The sequence below is a fragment of the Odontesthes bonariensis genome, chromosome 7, assembly GCF_027942865.1.
Source record: "Odontesthes bonariensis isolate fOdoBon6 chromosome 7, fOdoBon6.hap1, whole genome shotgun sequence".
In the NCBI taxonomy this organism is placed as follows: Eukaryota; Metazoa; Chordata; class Actinopteri; order Atheriniformes; family Atherinopsidae; genus Odontesthes; species Odontesthes bonariensis.
Genome location: NC_134512.1, coordinates 32,485,453 through 32,505,594, shown reverse-complemented (window position 1 = coordinate 32,505,594; position 20,142 = coordinate 32,485,453). Strand labels below are relative to the sequence as shown.

General features: G+C 39.7%; 2 protein-coding genes across 6 annotated transcripts in view; one reads left to right on the top strand and one right to left on the bottom strand.

Annotated features, from left to right (window-relative positions):
- Positions 1-768: 768 nt before the first annotated feature.
- On the bottom strand, positions 769-16,027 carry fam169b (family with sequence similarity 169 member B). Of its 5 annotated transcripts, none has more exons than XM_075470581.1 (9): positions 15,942-16,027; positions 15,242-15,393; positions 14,418-14,520; positions 14,258-14,343; positions 12,436-12,598; positions 8,024-8,206; positions 6,286-6,411; positions 6,094-6,137; positions 769-1,823 (listed from the first exon to the last, which is right to left on the bottom strand). In XM_075470581.1, the coding sequence occupies exons 2-9, from the start codon at positions 15,365-15,367 to the stop codon at positions 1,479-1,481; spliced, it is 1,176 nt and encodes a 391-aa protein (XP_075326696.1). In that variant the 5' UTR covers positions 15,368-15,393; positions 15,942-16,027; the 3' UTR covers positions 769-1,478. The 5 variants fall into 5 exon arrangements, with proteins under 5 accessions (XP_075326696.1, XP_075326700.1, XP_075326699.1 ...); XM_075470585.1 differs by having other exon boundaries at positions 15,242-15,354; XM_075470584.1 differs by having other exon boundaries at positions 15,242-15,370; positions 15,947-16,017.
- A 2,140-nt stretch (positions 16,028-18,167) lies between these two features.
- Positions 18,168-20,142, top strand: part of ldhd (lactate dehydrogenase D) — a 79,102-nt gene continuing 77,127 nt past the window's right edge. Inside the window, exon 1 of the mRNA XM_075470580.1 lies at positions 18,168-18,312. Coding sequence (XP_075326695.1) covers positions 18,220-18,312 — 93 coding nt within the window. The 5' untranslated portion in view covers positions 18,168-18,219. The remainder of the gene's footprint in view (positions 18,313-20,142) is intronic.

Genomic DNA, 20,142 nt, shown 5'->3' with positions numbered 1-20,142 from the left:
AATATTATTTATGAACATTTTCCTACCCCCCGCTGCGTCCTGTGAGCCGAGTTACAGCCTAGAGCTGGCCTGAGTCGCTTCTTCCAGTTAATTTTGGGAACGTGCAAAAAGGTTCAGCATTCAGGATTGCGGGGAAGTCTTTATGATTTGTGATGCAGACAGAAGCTGGTACACTGGCCTCTTCATCAATTGAAAGGTCTTGCATCTGTGGCATGATGAGTTCCCATTCGTGGCAGCAGTAGCTCTCCACCTCCGTTGGCATTACTGGGCACTTCGAACAAGTGCACCACCATTTGTCGGTCACCCTGTCTCTGACAGCTGCAGCTGTGGCTACAACTTCAGCTGGGACCACTTTTCTGTCCCTCCTCTCTCTCTCTGCCCGTTCTAACTCCATCTGGTGAAGTTCGGCATCTGTATATTCTGGTTCATAAAGATATCCCTTTAGCTCTGTGGTAAAAGTGATGTCTTTATCATCGGAGTCGTAATCAGACATGATTACGTTAACTTTCCGAGCAGTAAACACCGAGAAACAGGCGCAGCTGTCGGCAGGCGGCAGCGCGCATTGATACTGCAACCTAGCGCCAAGCGATTGTGAGGTGTAACTTTTTCGGAAGATACGATTTTGTGATGCAAATGTATATTCTTTTCAGAAGCAAAACGCTTTATTTGTGAAGCCCCAGCCAACTAGCCGGACTACTTACTTCCCCCCAAAACGAGGCTGTAACTCGGCTCACAGGACGCAGCGGGGGGTAAGAAAATGTTCATGAATAATATTACTAGTATGGGATGTCGTACAGCTTCATGTCAAAAGAGGCGAACTATCCCTTTAAAATAACAGCTTGAAAAAAATTGTGTGGCTAGAATGAGTTTTAATATTACGATTGGCCTGTCTCCTATGCCCTTCGGGGGTCTGAGTTGGAAAAACTGCGCTATGTAACTTTGCTGGAGCGGCCCGGGAGCTGAGCGGAAGTACTTCGACTTGCTTTCTGGCACACCTACCGCAAAAACAAATAGACCCCTCTCACGCTCCCAGGTATAAGGCTAAGCTAGCGCAACATTGTCAGTACGATCATCATGGCAGAGGCACCGAAGAAACAGAAGAAGACGTTGACTGATGAAGCAAGGAAGAGAAAGAGATTTACGACAGTGTCTTAACGGTACATTACCTCCAAGCCTGTAGGGGGAGCTCCATTGTGGGCTTTTTGAGAAGTTACATAGTATTGCTTTAAATGCTTTTATCAGACTGGCCATATACCACATATACACCATCTGTTCTGAGTTGGGAAGCACTGTGATCACTCCATCTTTACTGATGGCTTTGCAGTCTGAGTGGAGGGGCATTACAGTCCAGAATATGAATGAAAATGACAAAAAAAGAGAGAAAACCGTGAGTTTCATTTGATTTTCCTGAGAAACGGGTTAATGTTAATGTTTTTTTCCTCTAATACAGTCACCTATAAGGTTTGGGTGGATGTCAGTCACTTCAGTGATGTTGCACAATGTTGCACATTGGCCCGATGTGTAACTTTGGCTCTTTTGGCCCCTCTTTGCATTTCCTCTGGCTCTTCGCTGCTGTGCTTTGTTGACAGAGCCGCCTTGGATTTCAGCGCCCGCTCTGTGATTTGGGGCCCGGTGAGCGGCTCAGAGTCCACAACATCAGCTGCGTGGGCTGCCGAGCTACATCCTGTCCCGAAGAGCTGGCTGCTTTGGGAGGTTTGTCCTCGGTTCACATCGTACGGTTTAATCTGTCGCTCAGCAGAGGCCGTCAGCAGAGGAGCGTTCATGTTACAGGTGCTCGGTGAGGTCAGGTCCGTTCCACGAATCTGCACGCAGAAAAGCAGAAACGGCTCGATAAACACAGCTGGCACATCTGCTTTCATTTATATATTCTAATGAAATGTCCAATACCTTGTCATCACTCACTCCACCCACCATCATTTCTAATCAGATGACATATAATGGGTTTTTATAAACAAAAAGTTTTCAATGATGTTGAGAAAGAGAACTCTTAAAGGTGAAATATTATAAATAAATCACTTTTTTCTGTTCCTGGGAGCATATATTAGGGTGTCCGAAGTCACCAGCAAGTGTAAAACTCCCCAAAAACACAACGCTGATATTTCTATTTAGTTATGCTTTGTTGGAAAGTTCCTTATTTAAAAAGCAGTTGCGATTTTCATTTCAAAATAACGTCACTCGTTAAGTTCACTCCTCTTCCTCTGCTAAGCTCCGCCCACTCACATCCGCCCCACTAGATGGATGAAGGCAAGGCGTCTTTATTTATATAGCGCATTTCATACCACAGGCAACTCAATGTGCTTTACATAAAGACAAGGCATTTAAAAGAACAGCATAAAGCAGCAATTTAAAGAGGAAAAAAAAATAATAAATAAAAATTAAAACACAGTTAAAAGCAATCAAAGAAGAGCGGAAAAAGAAAAATATAAACTCAACCATAAGCACACCGAAAGAGAAATGTTTTTAACCTGGATTTAAAAGTGCTTACAGTTGGGGCTGATGAAAAGCAGCTTTAGCTAAAGACTGCGTATGTGCAGCAACTTTTCATCAGACTGTTTTAACAACTTGGTCCAGTTTAACGCTGGACTGAAAGAAACTGAGCCACAAAGAGGGATCAGTTCCAGCTCTCAGAGCCTGAACTTCAGAGCAGGGAAATGGAAGCATCTGAGAGATAATTCCCCATGGTTTATTTATTGATTCATTTTTTTCCTTTAGCAGTAGCTAACGCCGACAGCTTAGCTAATGAAAATGACTTTCTGAAAGATGAACATTATTCCTACCACAGTACTTTGTTAACTGAAGCTTTCTGGTTGAACGGTTACGTTCTGTAATTCAGATAACCTGTAGCTGTGTGGATAAGGTGTGTTTTCAGCATATTGTTTTGAAAAAATAAGACACCTTATTTCCTTATTGTGAATATCTGTCGAATATCCAATATCAAACCAACTTCACCACAGTCTTAGCTGCAGGTGCAGCAGACACATTTCGGGAAAGATACTGGCTTGATTAAATTCATTATGGACTCTCTATCCGACCACATGAAGACCTCGGGACACTTCGGTTTGGCTTTAGGGACCCTCTACTCACTACCACGTAAATGTTATGTTGTTTGGAGCTGTAGAAGAGGTATAAAAATAGCGTTTTGTAGCAGCGATACTCGATGCCCTCATCACTTCCTGGCTAACGACTTTTGGCTAAAAACGGTCAAATCGAAATTCTCAAAACACATCCGAATGACATGATTTTGATGTCAACTCAACGTATGTACTCCCAACATCCCGTAAATCGATCTAAAGTGCATTTTACTCCGGATTATCCCTTTAATATATAAAACATGCATTACTGCAAGTTACGCTGTGTACATCTCCCGCTTGGTCCATTACTGTTGATGAGAAAGCATTGTTTACTAGCATAAAAACTCCCTTTCGGATCAAAAAAACCTAAAACCTTTCAATAAAACCTAAGAAAATTGTGTCAAATTCTTAAAAAAGGGCATAATATGTCACATTTACAGCTTTTTATTCATCATCTTCATTAGGAATTCTCAAGTTTCTAGTTCATTTCAATTAATTTGTTCCTACTTTTCCTAGAATATCTTCCAACAACACCGAGACAACCTTGAGGCGTTACAACTCTGCAAAAGCTGACTCAGCTCAGCAAGATTATCAGAGCAGTTGATATGACAGGATTGCATAATTTATAGTGTTTATGAATGAAAAGTCAATCGAAAAGGCTGAATCTAAAAAAACACGCATATTACGTATGGGTTTAAATGAACATATTAGGAAACAAGAAAGGAAAAAAATGGAGCACCAACTCAGACTTAAGATGATTCGCTCCGGGCTGAGCTGCTGTTTTTATGATCGATACACCAATTACACCCAGCGGCACAACAATGAAGAGGAGGATTTATACAACACTGTTCAAAGTCCACAATTAATTCATACTGACAGTGAATAAACCTGCTCCCAACCGACTTTAACCCGAACTGATATGTTGCTGTTGTAACGTTTCGATGAGAACCAGGAAACAACAATTTAATCAAACTAAAACTTGAATACACACTTAAAGAAAATGCCCCTGGTATTAGGGTTTGTGTTTGTGTGTTATTTTTAGTCTTTGGTTTTAATTCATATTTATTCCATTTGCATCTGTCAAGTTGTGATTTGTCTTGTTGTTCATTGTTACTTCATGTTTTTTTGTGTTTCTGGCCTTTTCTGTGGTTAAATTACTTCTTAGTTCTGTTTTAGCCTTCTGTTCTTCTTCTACATACTCGGCTCAACTCGACTTAGTTTTTAGGGTTTTCCATCAGCTAGTATCACCTGGTACCAGGTACATTTTTACACCTACTCGGCCGGGCTTCCAAGTGAGCTGAGTCGAGCCGAAAAATGTGACGTCTACAGACTTTAGGCCACTGATTGGCCAGGGAGTTGACGTCACCGGCTGAGTCATGAAAGCGACTCCTTCACAGAAACCCAGGTAAACGAGGAAAATGGCTACAGGCAAGCCAACATTGTGGTCCACATTGAGGTGCAGACGTTTCTGTGCTTGATGGCTGACGAAAGAATCCAGTGAGAGCTACATGGAGCGACCCGAAACGAGAAGGTGTCGCATGCAAATGACGTCACGGGATTTTCGTTTAGATCAGAGATACTCATTGCGCGGCTCCTCAAGCTTTAATTGGCGGCTCGCACTCGCATAGTAGCTTATAACAATATGGTAACAATAACAATAATTTTTTTCAAATAACACACAGCGAATACTGCACAGTATTAGGTATTTTTTATTAAGTTTGCGTTTTTGTAGTATTAAGTATTTTTATTAAGTATTAATTAAGGCTTAACGGTGTTTCCTAAAGGGGGCTCTGCTAAACCAGCACGCTAGCTCCTTTAGCCAGCGCGAGATGCAGGCACAATGGATCGGTTTTTGATTAAAAAAAGGGCAAAAACCAGCACAAAAACCATGCTCATCTTGAATGTCTCACTATGATTACAACAAAAAACTACAAATACAACATGAAGAAAGTCAAGGACATGCATGCCGCTTCCACTCATCCCAGTATTAAGGTAAATGTGGTCTTAATTGAAAATGTATTGGCTGTGTTGTTTCTTTTTTTGTGGGATGTTTTATCTGTAGAAATGCATAAGGAAATCATTTGCAAAAGGGGATTTTTAGTATGTTGTCGTAAAAGTGGCTCTTCCCTTGATTTTGCTCTGCCCAATGTGGCTCTTGTGAAAAAAATAGTGAGTATCACTGCTTTAGAGGAACAGATGTTTCACTTTCAGTTCTGAAGCAGGGCATCCTTCTCTTGATACAGTGTTTCGAATCAAGACTTCCACAAAGGTTTCAGTAGGTACCGAAACACTCAGTGGGGTTACATGGCACTGAAAGGATCGGATAATTGGCTAAATTACAATAAGACTGAGTTATTAAGTGCATGTAGACACCTGAATCTGAAAGAAATTGGATCGGATTGGATTAAGACCCGAGATAACTCGGTTGAAAGTCAAATTAAACTTGTTTGTAGACGGTGAAGCACGCGGTGAGTAAGACTTTGTGTTCTGCGCATGCTCGAGATTTTTTTCCCGTGGTTTTGAACCGGAAGTCGGAAGAGACGATATTACTGTTGTTGTCGCCGTCGGAAAGAAACAAACACCGCGATGGAGAATGCTCCGTTGTGCATCGCGTTTGTGCAACAAGCAGCTCATCACAGACCAAATGTAGAGGGACGTAGCTTCATCTGGCTCTTCATTCGCCATTTTCTCGAATGAGTTTGATTCGATTCATTCACCGCCATATATCCAAGGATAATTACCCTTGCTCAACTCATTCTTATTGTAATTTAGCAAATTATCCGATCCTTTCAGTGCCATGTAACCCCACTGACTGTTTCTATTTTGCCATCACTAGTCCTCTGTGGCGCTTTCGGTTTTCTAATAAATCACCAGACAAGTTCTCAATCTGCTTCCAGTCGGCTGATCTGCATTTGGGTTGTCTCCGCTCCACCACCACAAACCGTATTTATCAATAAGAAGTATTAATTCAATTTCATTTAAAAGAAAGTGAGCTTCTCACCTGCTGCGTTTGTCCTGATGTTGGACCGCTCTCCTCTTTAATTCCTAAACGAATAGTAAAGTTAGATGAAAATGATGTCACACATCTTGCATCACTAGCCGAACATTTTAGTGAATGATTTAGTCGAGCAAACGTTTATAAAATGTGAAATTCTTGCCAGCATCTAATCTCATGTAAGCTAATAAAACATACTGAGGGAGTAGCGGCCAAGCTGGATATTAAGCCAGATGTTTCGCCGCTGAGTCCAGCCTCCCGGAGCCTCCACCTCGTACAGACGCTCCCGAAACTCCTCGTGCCTCTGCAGGAACCTCCTGATCACTGAACGCACAGCATTAACAAACACTGAGCGGTCTCAAGTGTCACGTGACCTCCTGCATGCACCTTAAGAGATAATTCTGGTTTATTTCACTTTGTTTTATCACCCTTATATGTCTCTATTTTTAAAAAGACTTCAGACTTTTACATGAATAATTTAAACGCTTCCTGTTCGTCTGAGTGAAAGCAAACACAATAAACATTTTGTATCTCACTGACCCGATTACCCTGCTTAATGATCGACATATGCAGGTTTAATTCTCTGAAAAGGAGGCAGCTGGAAACTAAATGCACGCTGGAATAAACTGTGAACCATTACGAGGAGGATTGCAGGTAATATTAGCTTGACATTCAACACTGATGAGGAGCCGAATCCAATGAAAGAAGAGACTGAGAGGACGGTGGCAGAAAGGATCTCATGGGATGAAGAATCAGATGAATAATCCTGGCTAAAACTACGAATCTGCAGCTTTGATAGACGTTCCAAGAGATGCTGTGTCACCTCTGGAAAAACTCAACTAAAGGTAAGAAAACTGATTTCATATGCTCTACAGCATGTTCACACACAAAATGGGAAGCGATCCACAACCTTACAAACATGAACAAACTGTTTGATATATGAAGGTGAGGAGATCAGCTGGCCTCATGATGGAGATTCAAAATGTCCATTCAGGTTCTGTACTTTCTGTTTTACCGTCAGATGAGACTGAAACATGTATAAAGATTCATGGAAAGCTACAGCAAAGTTTTGCTTTTTTAAGATATCCTCTGTTTTGTGTGACTTACTTGGGTTTCTACAGTAGAAGTTCGGAGTGAAATCCATCAGACATACTGATAAGCACAACTCTCTGCAATGATTAGACGTAGTTAATCACTTTTTCCTACTTTTAAACGTTAACCCCACAGAGCTGGACTGAGAGTGAGCCAGGTGTCTCGCAGTCAGATAAAAATCAACCAGTCTCGTCTCCTTTTGTCTGCACCCTCACTGAAAATCAATGCCGATCGGAGCCTGAGCCGATAAAAAAGCAATTTGATGCAGGACTGAATGCTAATAAAAACACTTTTTGACCAGTGTAAAAAGGGCTTTACTTTTAACATCCTAGATTACTTCTTACAATAACTGTGTTATAACAGTATTAATATACTTTATTTTACAAAAATATGAACATTTTCAGTATGTACAGAGCTCCTAGGCCCAATTGAATCTAGTTAAGCATATACATGCTTGATTTGTGTCCCAACTGCATTATCCAGGTGTGTTAAAAAGGCTTTGAGAGCTTCGATTTTGTCTGATGTATTTACACACATTTTCAAAGTCTGGCTTTGGTCGTTTTTGAGTGTCATACATCTTGTGCTCACACTCCCCAGCTTCCAGATTTGGTCGTTAACACCCAGGATTTCTGATGAGTGTTGCTTTAGTTTGGGAATTGAGCTTAAAATGTCATTACGAGATGGTGTGTCTGATCTGCTAACAAACATAAATGAACGAGTGCGTGTGCGTTTGGGTGTTTCCGAGTATGTAGCCGTTGTTATTCCCCCTTTGGCATGGATGCAGGCAGTGCAATACTTTAGCAACCGGCAAACGAAGCAAACGAAGAAGAGGTCCTCAGCTGACCTGCTGCCATGCTGGGTGATATAGGAGAGCTGACTCCCAGAAACTCCTCTGTGGAGAACGAGGAGCAGAAATCCTCCAGGATCTGAAGGCCGAAGCCTCTCCCCCTGCAGCTCCTCCTCACCAGCACCGTGTCCAGGACGGGCAGCAGGTAGCAGCAGCTGCTCCAGCTGTCGCACAGGCTTCCTGAAACAGCACAGGGAGGAGTAAATACGTTCATTTAAAACAAATCTGTCTGGATATTTAGCACCTGAATGTCCTTATTTAAGAGCTAAGAGTCTGCAGCTGCTTTTTTCACTTCACTGAAGCTGTTTTGTATTACTTTCTAAGGGAATTCATACCAATTGTCACGCCCACGGGACTTTCCCCATGTTTTTTGTTTGATGTTTTATCATGTTTTAGGTTATGTTTTGGTTTTCAGTTCATGTCTTGGTTTTGAGTTCTTGTTTTTAGTCTTGCCTTTGTTTTTCCCCTCACTTCCCACGCTTGCTCATTAGTTTCACGCACATCACCTGTTCATTCCCCACCAGCTGCACCCAGTCACTAATCACTCCCAATTCCCTATTTAGTTTCCAGTCTCCCCTGTCATTTTGTGATTTCCTTACCATATCTTACTACCTTGCTCCTGATTTTCACCCCCTCATGCCACGCCACGACGTCACGTTATAGTTAAGTATTTATCCATGCCATGCTTAGTCTTTTGTTTTTGTCATAGTCCTGTTAATGTTTTTGATTTCACAGTTTAAGTTTTGTCATCCGGCTCAGCCGTGCCTTTTGTTTAACCTTTGTTTGTTTAATCCACTCCCTGCTGCAATGCTTTTATTTTATGTAAAGCACTTTGAATTGTTTGTACATAAAATGAGCTATATGAATAAATTTGATTTGATTTGATAAACCCAGTTTGCTTTTTTACATCTGAGTACGCATCCGTGTCCTACCAGCCCTCCACCCACCATACCAATGTGCTGAGTCGGACATATATGAGGCGACAGAAGAAATCCTGTGATCGACGTAAGGCTGAACAGTTCATGTTGGGACACACCTACCTTTCATGAATCATTTCAAACTGACTCACTCTAGATATTATCATGTGATTTTTATCATTTCCACATGCATCCCCAGTATTGGTATACATTTAATTTGCATTTCATACAACTGCCAGAGATCTGTGTCTATGGCTCTATCAACAAGAGGTTTTCCAAGTTAAATAAAGGAAAAAAACAACACGAATATCGATTTGTTTAAAGAATAATGTAAATGTTGGTTATAATTAGTGTACTATTGAACAATAAGAGTAAAACAGCTGTTGGTTTCTGGTATATCAACCTAGCCTGGCGACGCCATCCTACGTACTTCCGCCCAAAGATTTTGGCTCCGCACATAGTCTGGCCAAATCCCCCTACCTCGGTTCGCTCAGTGTTTTGCCAATCAGCAAACAGTTGCGAGTGGTGACGCAGAACTCACGCGCGGAGTCCATTGTAGTCCATATAATTGTAGTTCAACCGCAGCGGAAATAAACATGGCGACGGAAGAACGCTAGAAGCTATCCATGAAGTTGTCTCAACTCTGGAGAGCATTACACAATTAAAACAAGAGCAAGAGGAATGCCTCGTCAATTTTGTTAGTGGCAAGGATGTCGAAGCTCTCCTTCCAACTGGCTTTGGGAAAAGTTTGATTTATCAAATGGTACCGGTATAATGAAAGCGGATGTGGGAAGCGTGATTCGCGAGCTAGAGCCTCGCGAGAGTAAGCATGAACCTCGGCGCATAACCAACGTCATTTCTAAACATTATGATTGGTTAAGGGAACTCCGTTACTCCAATGAATTTAAGTTGCTGGGTAAGGTCCCGCCTTCCATGGAAACGGATTCCTCTTGGGTTTTCCCAGACTGTTTGACAGAGTCAACAGTCGGCTTTCGCCCAGGCTAATATCAACCACCTATGGGCCATGGGTGGAGGTCTGCTCCGTGTTGGTGCTTCACACGACTTTGCAAACACACCAATTGTTGTGTTTTGTCTAAAAAATATGTAGAAGAATCTGAGGAGGGCTGCATGTGCGGTGTGGTTTGTTTCTGTGGTGTGTACTCCAGCTTTCTCCGTCCATCCAAAAAAGGCATGTCAGGTTAACTGGTGGCTCTAAACTGATCCGAGGACTGATTGTGAGCATGTGTGGCCCTGTGCTGGCTGGGTAATCTGTTTGCATGTGCCCTGCTTCTCAGCTGATGGCAGCTGGGATAGGATCCTAAAGCTCAGACCTGCTACATATTAGACAGGACCCATGTGGACAAAGACCTCCTTTGTGTTAAAACAATGGAGATGGTCCAGTTCAGCTGCTTTCTGAGTTTTTCCACCTTTGTTTTTCACGATCTGTTGTGGTCGCTCCTCCCTTCCAGTGAAGCAAACTTTCAACCATGTGCTGTGAGCTTTTCTGAAGACTGGCTGAACACCAGTAATCCTTCACTCTGTGTTTGGATGGGAGGGGCGCCAGTTCATATGTACATTCCACAATGAATCCCACTTTAGTTGTCAAATCATCTCAGGGCTTTAAACCAAAGAAACAACAAACGTGCCTGGTAATTACGAACTATTGTCCACAACTTTCCAAAGAACTGGTAACATCTGCATATCAAAGGGCAACTATGCAAAAATGACCTCAACTAAACAGAAAGGTAGATGATATCATTGTGGATTGCTATCTCACCCCTGACCTTCCAGGCTTTCTAAGGCATAAATACATCCCAAGATTTGGACCTTTCTGGCTGCCTGTCCATCAGAGGAGACTTTAAAGTTCTGATGTTGGTCTATAAAGCTCTGAATGGTCCAGGACCAGAATACATCAGTGACCTCCTGACCCAGTATGAACCTTCCAGACCCCTCAGGTCATCTGGATCCGGTCTTCTATCAGTTCCCAGAGTCAGAACCAGACATAGAGATGCTGCATTCAGCTTCTATGCTCCACATGTCTGGAACAAACTCCCAGAAAGCCTCAGATCAGCTGAAACAGTGAGGCCCCGTTTACACGATAGGAAGACGCAGATATTTTCCTGCGGTTTGGCCTCTCATTTACACCAAAACCCCGTTTTTAATCACAGAAAACGATTATTTCTAAAACCTCCGGCCAGAGTGGAGATTTCTGATAACGCCGGTTTATGTGTTGCCGTGTCAACTGGGAGAAACGGCGTTTTAGGTTCTTAAACGTCACATTATGCGCCAGAAAATGCTTAACGTCATGCGAGCGCCTTATGTTTACAGTTTGTTTGGCTACTGATCAGGATTATCATGGATGATGTTAAAGTTCTACTAATTTTTACGATTCTGGCCTTATTGCATTTGCCAGCCCAAACCTGCTCGCACAGTTCAAAATAGAGGAGCACCACTCTTCCGTGGCCGCTGCTGCGTCCAGTATGCACTGACTGTCTATATTTCCCTCTTATTCCCTTCAGTTTTGTTGTGATATTTGCTCGCGTTATCTCCTCCTTCACATGAGGAAACTCCTCGATTCTGAGGATTTTGATTGGCTTGCATGGCTTTATTCCTTTCCCTACACTGCCGCCAATAGGTTTGGCAGAGTTATTATGGAGCTTGACGGCGTATTTATGCGGGTTGATGTAAATAACAAGTTTTTTGAAAATTATGTTGTGTGCACGATGTTATTATTGAAATATTCGTTTCTCTAAATAGCCGGCTATGTGTAAATGTGGCCTCAGTGTGTTTAAGTCCAGGTTGAAGACACACCTATTTTCAGCTGCGTTTGAATAAAGCTCCAAATCTGAAGCTTAATCACATTTTAACTACTGATTCTATCTATTGTTCTTATTTCTTTCTTTTTTTATTACAATTTAAATCGTGCTTTTTATTTCTACTGTTTTACTGTATCTGTAAAGCACTTTGAATCGCCTTGTAGTTGAATTGTGCTGTACAGATAAACTTGCCTTGCCTTGATGAACTCATTTGGAAATTCCTCTGTAGCTGCATGTTTTTGTGTTAAAAGCATGTTGAGGGAAAACTGAACTAAATTGGAGCTGGGTGGGCTTTTAAACAACAGTCTGCTGGTGAAGTTTATACTCTAACCTATAACCTCGAAGTTCCCCAACATTACTGTCTAAAACATGCTTCACGGCGTGCACAGCTGTCTGAGCTGGGAGCTGCAGGAGGGAATCAAACTTTTTCTGGTTGAAAGATAAAACAAACAAACCCTTTTATTTACTGCTACTGAGTTAAAGGTATTTTCTAATATTACAACAAACAAGCGGTACGCAATGTGTCGTGCTGATCAGCATTTTCCATTTTGTGGGTGTAAAATTCCCCCGTCGCCCTCCCACAGATGGAAATGATCTGGAAACGTTTGTGGATATAATTTTACTATTGTCTTTCTGTCCTCCTCCACATTCTCAGTCCCACCCTTCACCATCCCACCTTTGTGTTTGATGGTGTAGAAGCCGACCGCCTGGCTGTTCCTCCAAAGCACTTTGCAGCTCTCTGAGCGGGGGTGCAGGGAGAACGCGACCTCCCCAAGCGGAGGCCTCTCCACCACCTGACTGAGCAGGAACACAATCACTCTCTCCGTAATCGACTGCACCTGCAGACAACACGCTCATAAGTTAAATCTACACTTAAATTTGATCCCAGCTACAGAAAAAGTTTGACTATTTTTATGAATTTATGAGCTCAGTAAAGACTTGTTTCCCTTATACTTGCTTCAGTGTTTCCCCTGAAACACTCAGTGTATTTAAGTCCAGATTGAAGACACACCTATTTTCAGCAGCATTTGAATAAAGCTCAAAACTTTATCACATTTTAACTACTGATTTAATCTATTGTTCTTATTTCTTTCTTTTTTGTTTAAAATTTAAATCGTGATTTTTATTTCTACTGTTTTAATGTCTCTGTAAAGCACTTTGAATCGCCCTGTAGTTGAATTGTGCGGTACAAATAAACTTGCCTTGCCTTGGTTTGTTTGTTTCTTCTTAAATGTTTAACTTTCTAAATTTAAATGTTTTTAATCAGCTGGTCAGTCATCTCTAAAGTACTTTGAATTGTTTTTTAACTGTAAAAAATTATACTTTTTGAGCTGCTAAAGCTTCACAAATTGGAGTTAAAACTAGAAACTCTTGCTCCCAAAGACAGAATCCCTCCATTATTTTCTGCATATTCGAGGTCGGGTCCAAGAGCCAACAGGTCCAGGAGTAAAACCCAGAATTCCCTGTCCCCTCCTGGGGGATACCAACGTGTTTCCAGGCCAGAAGGGATATATAAACCCTTCAGGGTGTTCTGGGTCTGACTCCTTTCGATGCGGCTGATCTCAACCACCTGGAAGAAGACTCATTTCAGCCACTTTTATGATCTTATTCTTTCTGTCACTACCCAGATTGGAGGCCATCCGTGAGGGTTGGAAGGAATAATGACCAGTAAATCTAAAGCTTCTCCTTCCGGAGCATCGCCCTTATTTCTGCTGACGAAGGGTCACTCCGTCACTCAAGACGGGAGATCCCGAGATTCTTGAACTCCTCCACCTGAGGCAGAAAGTCATCTCTGACCCAGAGAAAGCACTCCATCTTTTTCCAGTTGAGAATCACGGCCTCTGAGTTGGAAGAGCTGACTTTCCTCCCGGCTGCTTCGCACTCAGCTGTGAAGCTCTACTGAAGGTCATGGCCTGAAGAAACCAACAGAACTGAGCACCCAAAGAGAGGAAGATACCCCTGAATTATATGAAAACAAATATTTTATTTAACTGAAATGGAAACTTAAATGTTGCTGTAAACCAACAAGCCCTGAAACACCTTCAATAATGGTCATTTTGAAAACTGAAAGCCTTTTAAGAAGCACGAAACCCAATTTTAAAGTCATTTTAACACTGATATCAGTGAAAGAATGACTGAAAACAAGATATAAAACAGTTCAGCTGATCATTTTATTGAATAGTCAACGGAAAAGGCCAAATCTCCTCATAACAACAGAAGCAGCAGATTTTGCTTGGATGAGGAGAACAAACTGAAACTGACTCTTGACCCTAAACATTTTCCTTTGTCCCTGATATCTGAACTTTTTAAGACTCAATCTATGATTCACAGTCAGGAATGTTTCAACCCCCAGAGTGTAAACCCATAAAGATAATGATTGGCTAAATGTATGGTTGAAAAGCAAATTTTACAAGACATGAACGCTGAAAAGACTGACTGTAAAGTTGTGTGACATAACCCCGTTACAATCACGTGAATATACATGTCGGTACACCTACCGACACCAGTCCACATCTGGATTTACTTGACGTTCGCAACACGTCATCCAAACGCCACCACTTCCCGTGCAGGTATAACGCCACAACTGGAAGGCAACAGCAGAGTAGCGAGGGTTAGTTTTTGTTTAACACGTGTAGAAATGAACATGTTAGTTCAAACCTCGAGTCTGGTCATCAGGAGGATGAAGCGCCAGCACCGCACAGGCAGGTTGGTCATCCTCGAACATCGGCAGCTGTCTTACGTTTGCTGCTGTTATCGCCACCTGCGCACAGATGGAAATGGCTTTTAAAAAAGGGTTTAATGATATAAAACCATCAGGATCCCACTTAGTTTCTGCAGGAATTTAAGTGAGAGGTGATAAAGTCTTGATTATTATAGATATCTGTTTGGTTTTGGATGTACAGAACAGTATCTTTCCTAATGATAATAAGATACTTTCTGCTTAACTTCAGGTTTGTTCCCAAACAGTCATGAGAGCGATTTGATCAAGTGAAGCAGACAGTAATTTAATGATTGTTTGTTTCACTTTATCAAACTGCAAGAGAACTTCAAAAGATAAAAACATGTGAGTGACAGGGTATCACCAATCAGAGCTTTGTTATCTTGAGATAACAAACAAAAAAGCACCTTGTGATCTCCAGACAAGGCAGGTTTATTTGTACGGCACAATTCAACAACAAGGCGATTCAAAGTGCTTTACAGATACATTAAAACAGTAGAAATAAAAAACACGATTTACATTTTAAACAAAAAAGAAAGAAATGAGAACAATAGATAAAATCAGTAGTTAAAATGTGATTAAGTAATTTAAGCCAATTATAATGTAAAATATTTTAATTTTAAGCTTTCAAATTTGAGATTTGTTGTTGTTTCACATGTAAAAAATGTGATTGTATTTGAGTTCTAGGGGGAAAACACAGCTTGAGAGTAATTAACATTAATATTGAACCATTAGTAAAAGTCATACAAAGGTGTAATGGTACCTTTGAGGTCTTTGATGACTGAAACCACTCATTATGGGAAGATCTGGCATCCAGAGAAGAAAGGTAATGTTCAGATGCAGACTTCAGCTCAGTATCACCCACAGCTGGCAGGTCTACGGGGTACATGGCCTGTCAGAGGGCATCACTGTCACCTTGTATGACAACAAAATGTACAGCAGTATGGATTGGGATGCCACAATAAACAGTCATGAACAGTCCCAAGTTACTATTTTTGGCCAGTTTTCCAGCACAGATTTCCCTCCACCAAAGTAGTTCATAATCACGGCAGTTTAAATAACATTTGCCTACCCAGAAACGGAACATTGAGTGAAAGATGACTTTTTTATTACTGTCAAACTCTTTGTTCCTTGTTGTTAATATCGGCACGGAAGTTAAGTAAATTAAAGCAGGTTAATCTGATTTTAGCAACAAATTAATGTCGGGTCACACACTAATCAATGGATATTGATCGATACTGTTTGTACATTTAGTGAATTAAAAAAAAGGATTTTGAAAAAACACTGAAGGTTTACGTGACCTGACTGTGTTTTCACACCGCATACGAGTGCAGAGCACAGCAAAAACAGCTGTGCAGAAACAGCTGTGTGTTCTTCTAACCTCAACATAACAACCAAATGGCACCTCGGGACGTCACGAGAGACGGTTTTAGCTAAAGGTAAAGAAATGACCAAATAATTACCTTACTTTGTGTGGACAGGAGAAGGTGTAGCCACCACCTGTTACGTTACGTCCCCGTCAGAGACTTTGAGCCCACTTTTCCGTCTCGTTTCCTTGACCTGCAGCGCCATCTTCCGGTGTCAGTTTGACCGGAAACTGGTGATGTGGGTTTCAACATAAAAGCATAGTCATTTCCAAACGACTTTTTGGAGTAAATGTGATGTCATACTGTGTGAGGTTATCTTTACTTTCTCTCACATATTTGAATGCCATAATTTTCTGGGTCATTGAAATCACTTTACATAGAACATAACATTGTTAGAAACTAAATCTAAAGTAAAAAAAAGGACTAAATAAATCATCAAAGTCCTTCGTTAAATGCAGTTATAAAGTTTGTAGTCTCCATCAATCGTGAAGTTACACACTTTCTAATCAGCTTTTCATTATGTAAAATCACATGGTAATAAATTAGTCATTCTTACACATATCTATGTGCATTTGCCATTTGAATGCCATTACTTCCAAAAGCCACCAGAATGCCCTTTGTATAGTTATGTTACCTTTAAAAACAGAAACTGGGGCCTTTTAGGCTTCCCTTTCTCCTTTTGTAGAGGTCACGTGTCTAAATTCAGATGTGGCTTTCTTTCCCTCCAATGAAAACGGTCATACACGCTTCATCTCAATGTGAAGTCTGGGGAAGCACCTACAAAGCACTCTGCAGGCGATATTCACAATACAGAAAAGAGCAATAAGGACAATAAACAAAACAGGACACAGAGACCACACAAACCCACTTTTCATAATGTCACATATGTTGAAATTTGGGGATCTGGTCAAATTCAGAACGGCACAATTAATGTACAAAGCAAGAAATAATCTATTGCCAAAAAACATACAAGGAATGTTTAGTGATAGGGAGGAGGGATATAATCTAAGGAGAGACCTAAATTTAAAAAACCAAAGGTCCGAACAGATATGAAAAGCATGTGCGTATCGAACTGTGGGGCGACTCTGTGGAACAGTCTGGAGACAGAAATAAAACAAAGTGCAAATATAATTCTGTTTAAAAAAAGGTACAAAAATATTTTTAAACAAGTTCATGGAAGAGGAAGTATGTTAACGGAGGACAATGAGGGATAAATATGTGAATAGAATAGGGTTAATTGTTATATTGTAATTTAATTAGTATATGGTATATATTTATTTATGGGGATATTTATATACATATATATATATCTATATATATATAGATATATATATATTCATATTTACATTTATATTTACAAGGATATGTGTGTAGTATATATTTATTTTTGTGATTATATATTTATTTAGATATTTAGGAAGTGTATATATGGCATATATTTACATAGGTGTATTGTAGTTAGGATATTTACAAACTGAAGAGTAGTTAAAAAGGGGTGGGAAACTAAAAAAGTATTGTACTTCTTCCCATTCCTTTTTTGAACAATGTGTGGTGTTTTGTGAGCACTTTATGTGATTGAATTTTTTTTAATTTTTTTTATTTCTCTTTTTCTTTCTTTTGTATGTACAAATAGTTACATACATTTTCTTTTTAATACATGTTTTTTTTATTTAACAAAGGGACAGCATATAATTACTAGCATTTAAAACAAAATGCAAAATATACAAGATTGTAGCCATAAGGCTAATTTCCATCTTTAGTCCCTTGACAGGTTTGATGTTCCTTAAAAAAGAAATAAAAAAACAAGTATTGCACACAATTGTAAAATTAAAAAGTCAAAGATATCTCACTCATTTTAAAGTAAATAATACAAAATACAAATACAAAGTTCAATACAACGATAAGTTAAGAACAACTTCCAGTACCAACTATATAGAATTATGTTGACAGTATTGTTTATGCAGTGGCCATGATTTTACCTGTTTACTAAATGAATTTAATGTTGGCAATTCTCTAATTGTGCTGGGAATTAAATAAAATAAAATAAAAATCAATCAATCAATCAATCAATCACAATGTAACTAAGCCACATTTATATGATGTTATCTTATTCCAAACAGAATACGTTTAATATGTTCTAACTTAATATAAAAAGCGAGTTAATTTTCAGTGAAGATATGTTGCTTCGGACTTATTTAATTAAGTACCAAATTAGCTTTACAGTGTGGTGGTTAAGAGTAACAGTGAAAAGTGTCGTTAAATTTGTGTATTTTATCTTGAAAAGGATAAAACGGAAGTGTCTGTTCGTCGTGCGTTTGATTGCGTTAACTTTACTTGTTAATCACGGCGTCATTAAAACAGTTCAGTGGAAAATATGTTGCTCGGGTCGACGAAAGGTCGCTGCTTGTTGCCTCTTCGACGTTTTCTCCCGCTGCGTCGCAATGTTAGTTTGGAAAACTCCGCCAGGGTGAGTCATTTTTTTATGCTGCATTGGTTTGTTTGTTTCAGGGTTTTCTGACAGCAGACCAAACGAACAGTTTCAAGGTTAATGGTTTTATTTGAGAAAGACGACACTAGTCACGATATCTACAGGTAGCTTGGACAGCCAATTAAATGCTATTTAGCATATTTTTTACAAAAGCTTGTTGTGTCCACTTTGGAGATAAGCTAATTCTAAACCTCACACATTCAACTGTCGTTACATTTTATTCACATGTTAAACTTTAGCTGCATTTAGCTGCATTAATGTGTGAAATAGCAAAAGCTAGTTCTCGATATGTTAGCATACATTACGAACGATATTTTAAAAGCAAATTCATTGGGGGTGATTTAAAAAAACACTTGTCTTGAACACCTGTCACATGGAAGTATCTATTAAATCTGACTCCTCACTTCACAGATTGATAAATAAGAATTTTAACTCTTTTCTTTACTTTCGATAAATGTTTTTAATTAGCAATCTAGCCCTTGTTAAGAGATAATTAGTAGCAGAATAGAAGCCGGGCTTTGGTTGGTCAGCCGTGAATACATGTAACCGACTGACAGCCAATCAGAATGCAGTATTTTCTTACATTATTTCTTACACAATAGCAAGTTAAACTTTCACATGTAAGATAAAATCTACCCTATTTTAGTATGAAATAGTATAATATATATATATATATATATATATATATATATATATGTGTGTGTGTGTGTGTGTGTGTGTGTGTGTGTGTGTGTATGTATGTTATGTATATATATATATATATATTATAATATACTATATCACACTGCTAAAATAACTTTGAACTTAAACTCATATTCTTTTGTATGACCAAAAAAGTATAGTATCATCATATTTGACCTACCATTCACAATGAAAACAAGGTGGTCGGTGATCTGAAGATGAAATCAAGCAAAACAAAATCTTTACTTAGAAATTAATGTTTTATTACATTTTTAGAACTTGGGAAATTACTTATCAAGCAAGAATGACTAAAAACAAAATAGAAAACAAGTTAAAATAAGTTTCTTAAGCCTTTATTAAACTACGCAGGAGAAGCAATATGATTTTTCCAACTTTAAATAACATGCATTAAGAAAAAAATGGTACTTACCCTCATCATTGAGGAATTCAATTCATGTCTATTGGTTAGAAGGAAGGTTAGAACGTGGCCATAACACACTCAAAATAACACGCAGTTTAATTCATGGTTCCATTTTGGAGAGCAATTCATTGTGGCTCCATCTGACACGTGAACTTTCACAAAACCTGTTTTCATTCCTGTAGCTCGTCCTGGTACAGAAGATGATGATAGAGTAGCAGCTGGCGATAGACAAAAAGATTCAATAGTTTAGCAGACTCACATTTAATAACACTTTTTGACCCAAACTATTTTGAATGTTCACTTAAAAGAAAATTAAGAAAAAATGCACGTATAACACCGTAGTTCCTGTGTGGGTGATATGCGCTGTATTGCTTTCTCCAGCTTCTCGTCATCCATCACTGTGACTGTGAAATAGAGGAGAACAGCAGTGGGGACAGCATTTGAGGGCGGGGGGCTTGATACAGTTTAGAGTCCTCCCTCAGTTGTTACCGAAGCAGGCACCTTGGTCCTTAGGGGTGTTATGGGGGACTTGAAACAGTCAAAGAGTCCCCCCCTTCTTCAGTACTGTACTGACATAATTAATATCATATATATCATATACTGCTACCCCACTACTATGCATCGTTTCTTTACATATAACCCTACACAATTAAGAATAGTGATAATAGCTGAACTGGAGTGACTAAGAAATAAAAGTCTTACATATC

What these genes read in the sequence shown, in the direction of transcription:
- fam169b (XM_075470581.1), bottom strand. Translation starts at nt 15,367, where the DNA reads ATGTACCCCGTAGACCTGCCAGCTGTGGGTGATACTGAGCTGAAGTCT. An exon ending in AGTCATCAAAGACCTCAAAG is followed by an intron (nt 14,521 to 15,241) that starts GTACCATTACAC and finishes ATCTGTGCGCAG; the next exon opens with GTGGCGATAACAGCAGCAAA. An exon ending in CTACACCATCAAACACAAAG is followed by an intron (nt 8,207 to 12,435) that starts GTGGGATGGTGA and finishes GTGCTGTTTCAG; the next exon opens with GAAGCCTGTGCGACAGCTGG.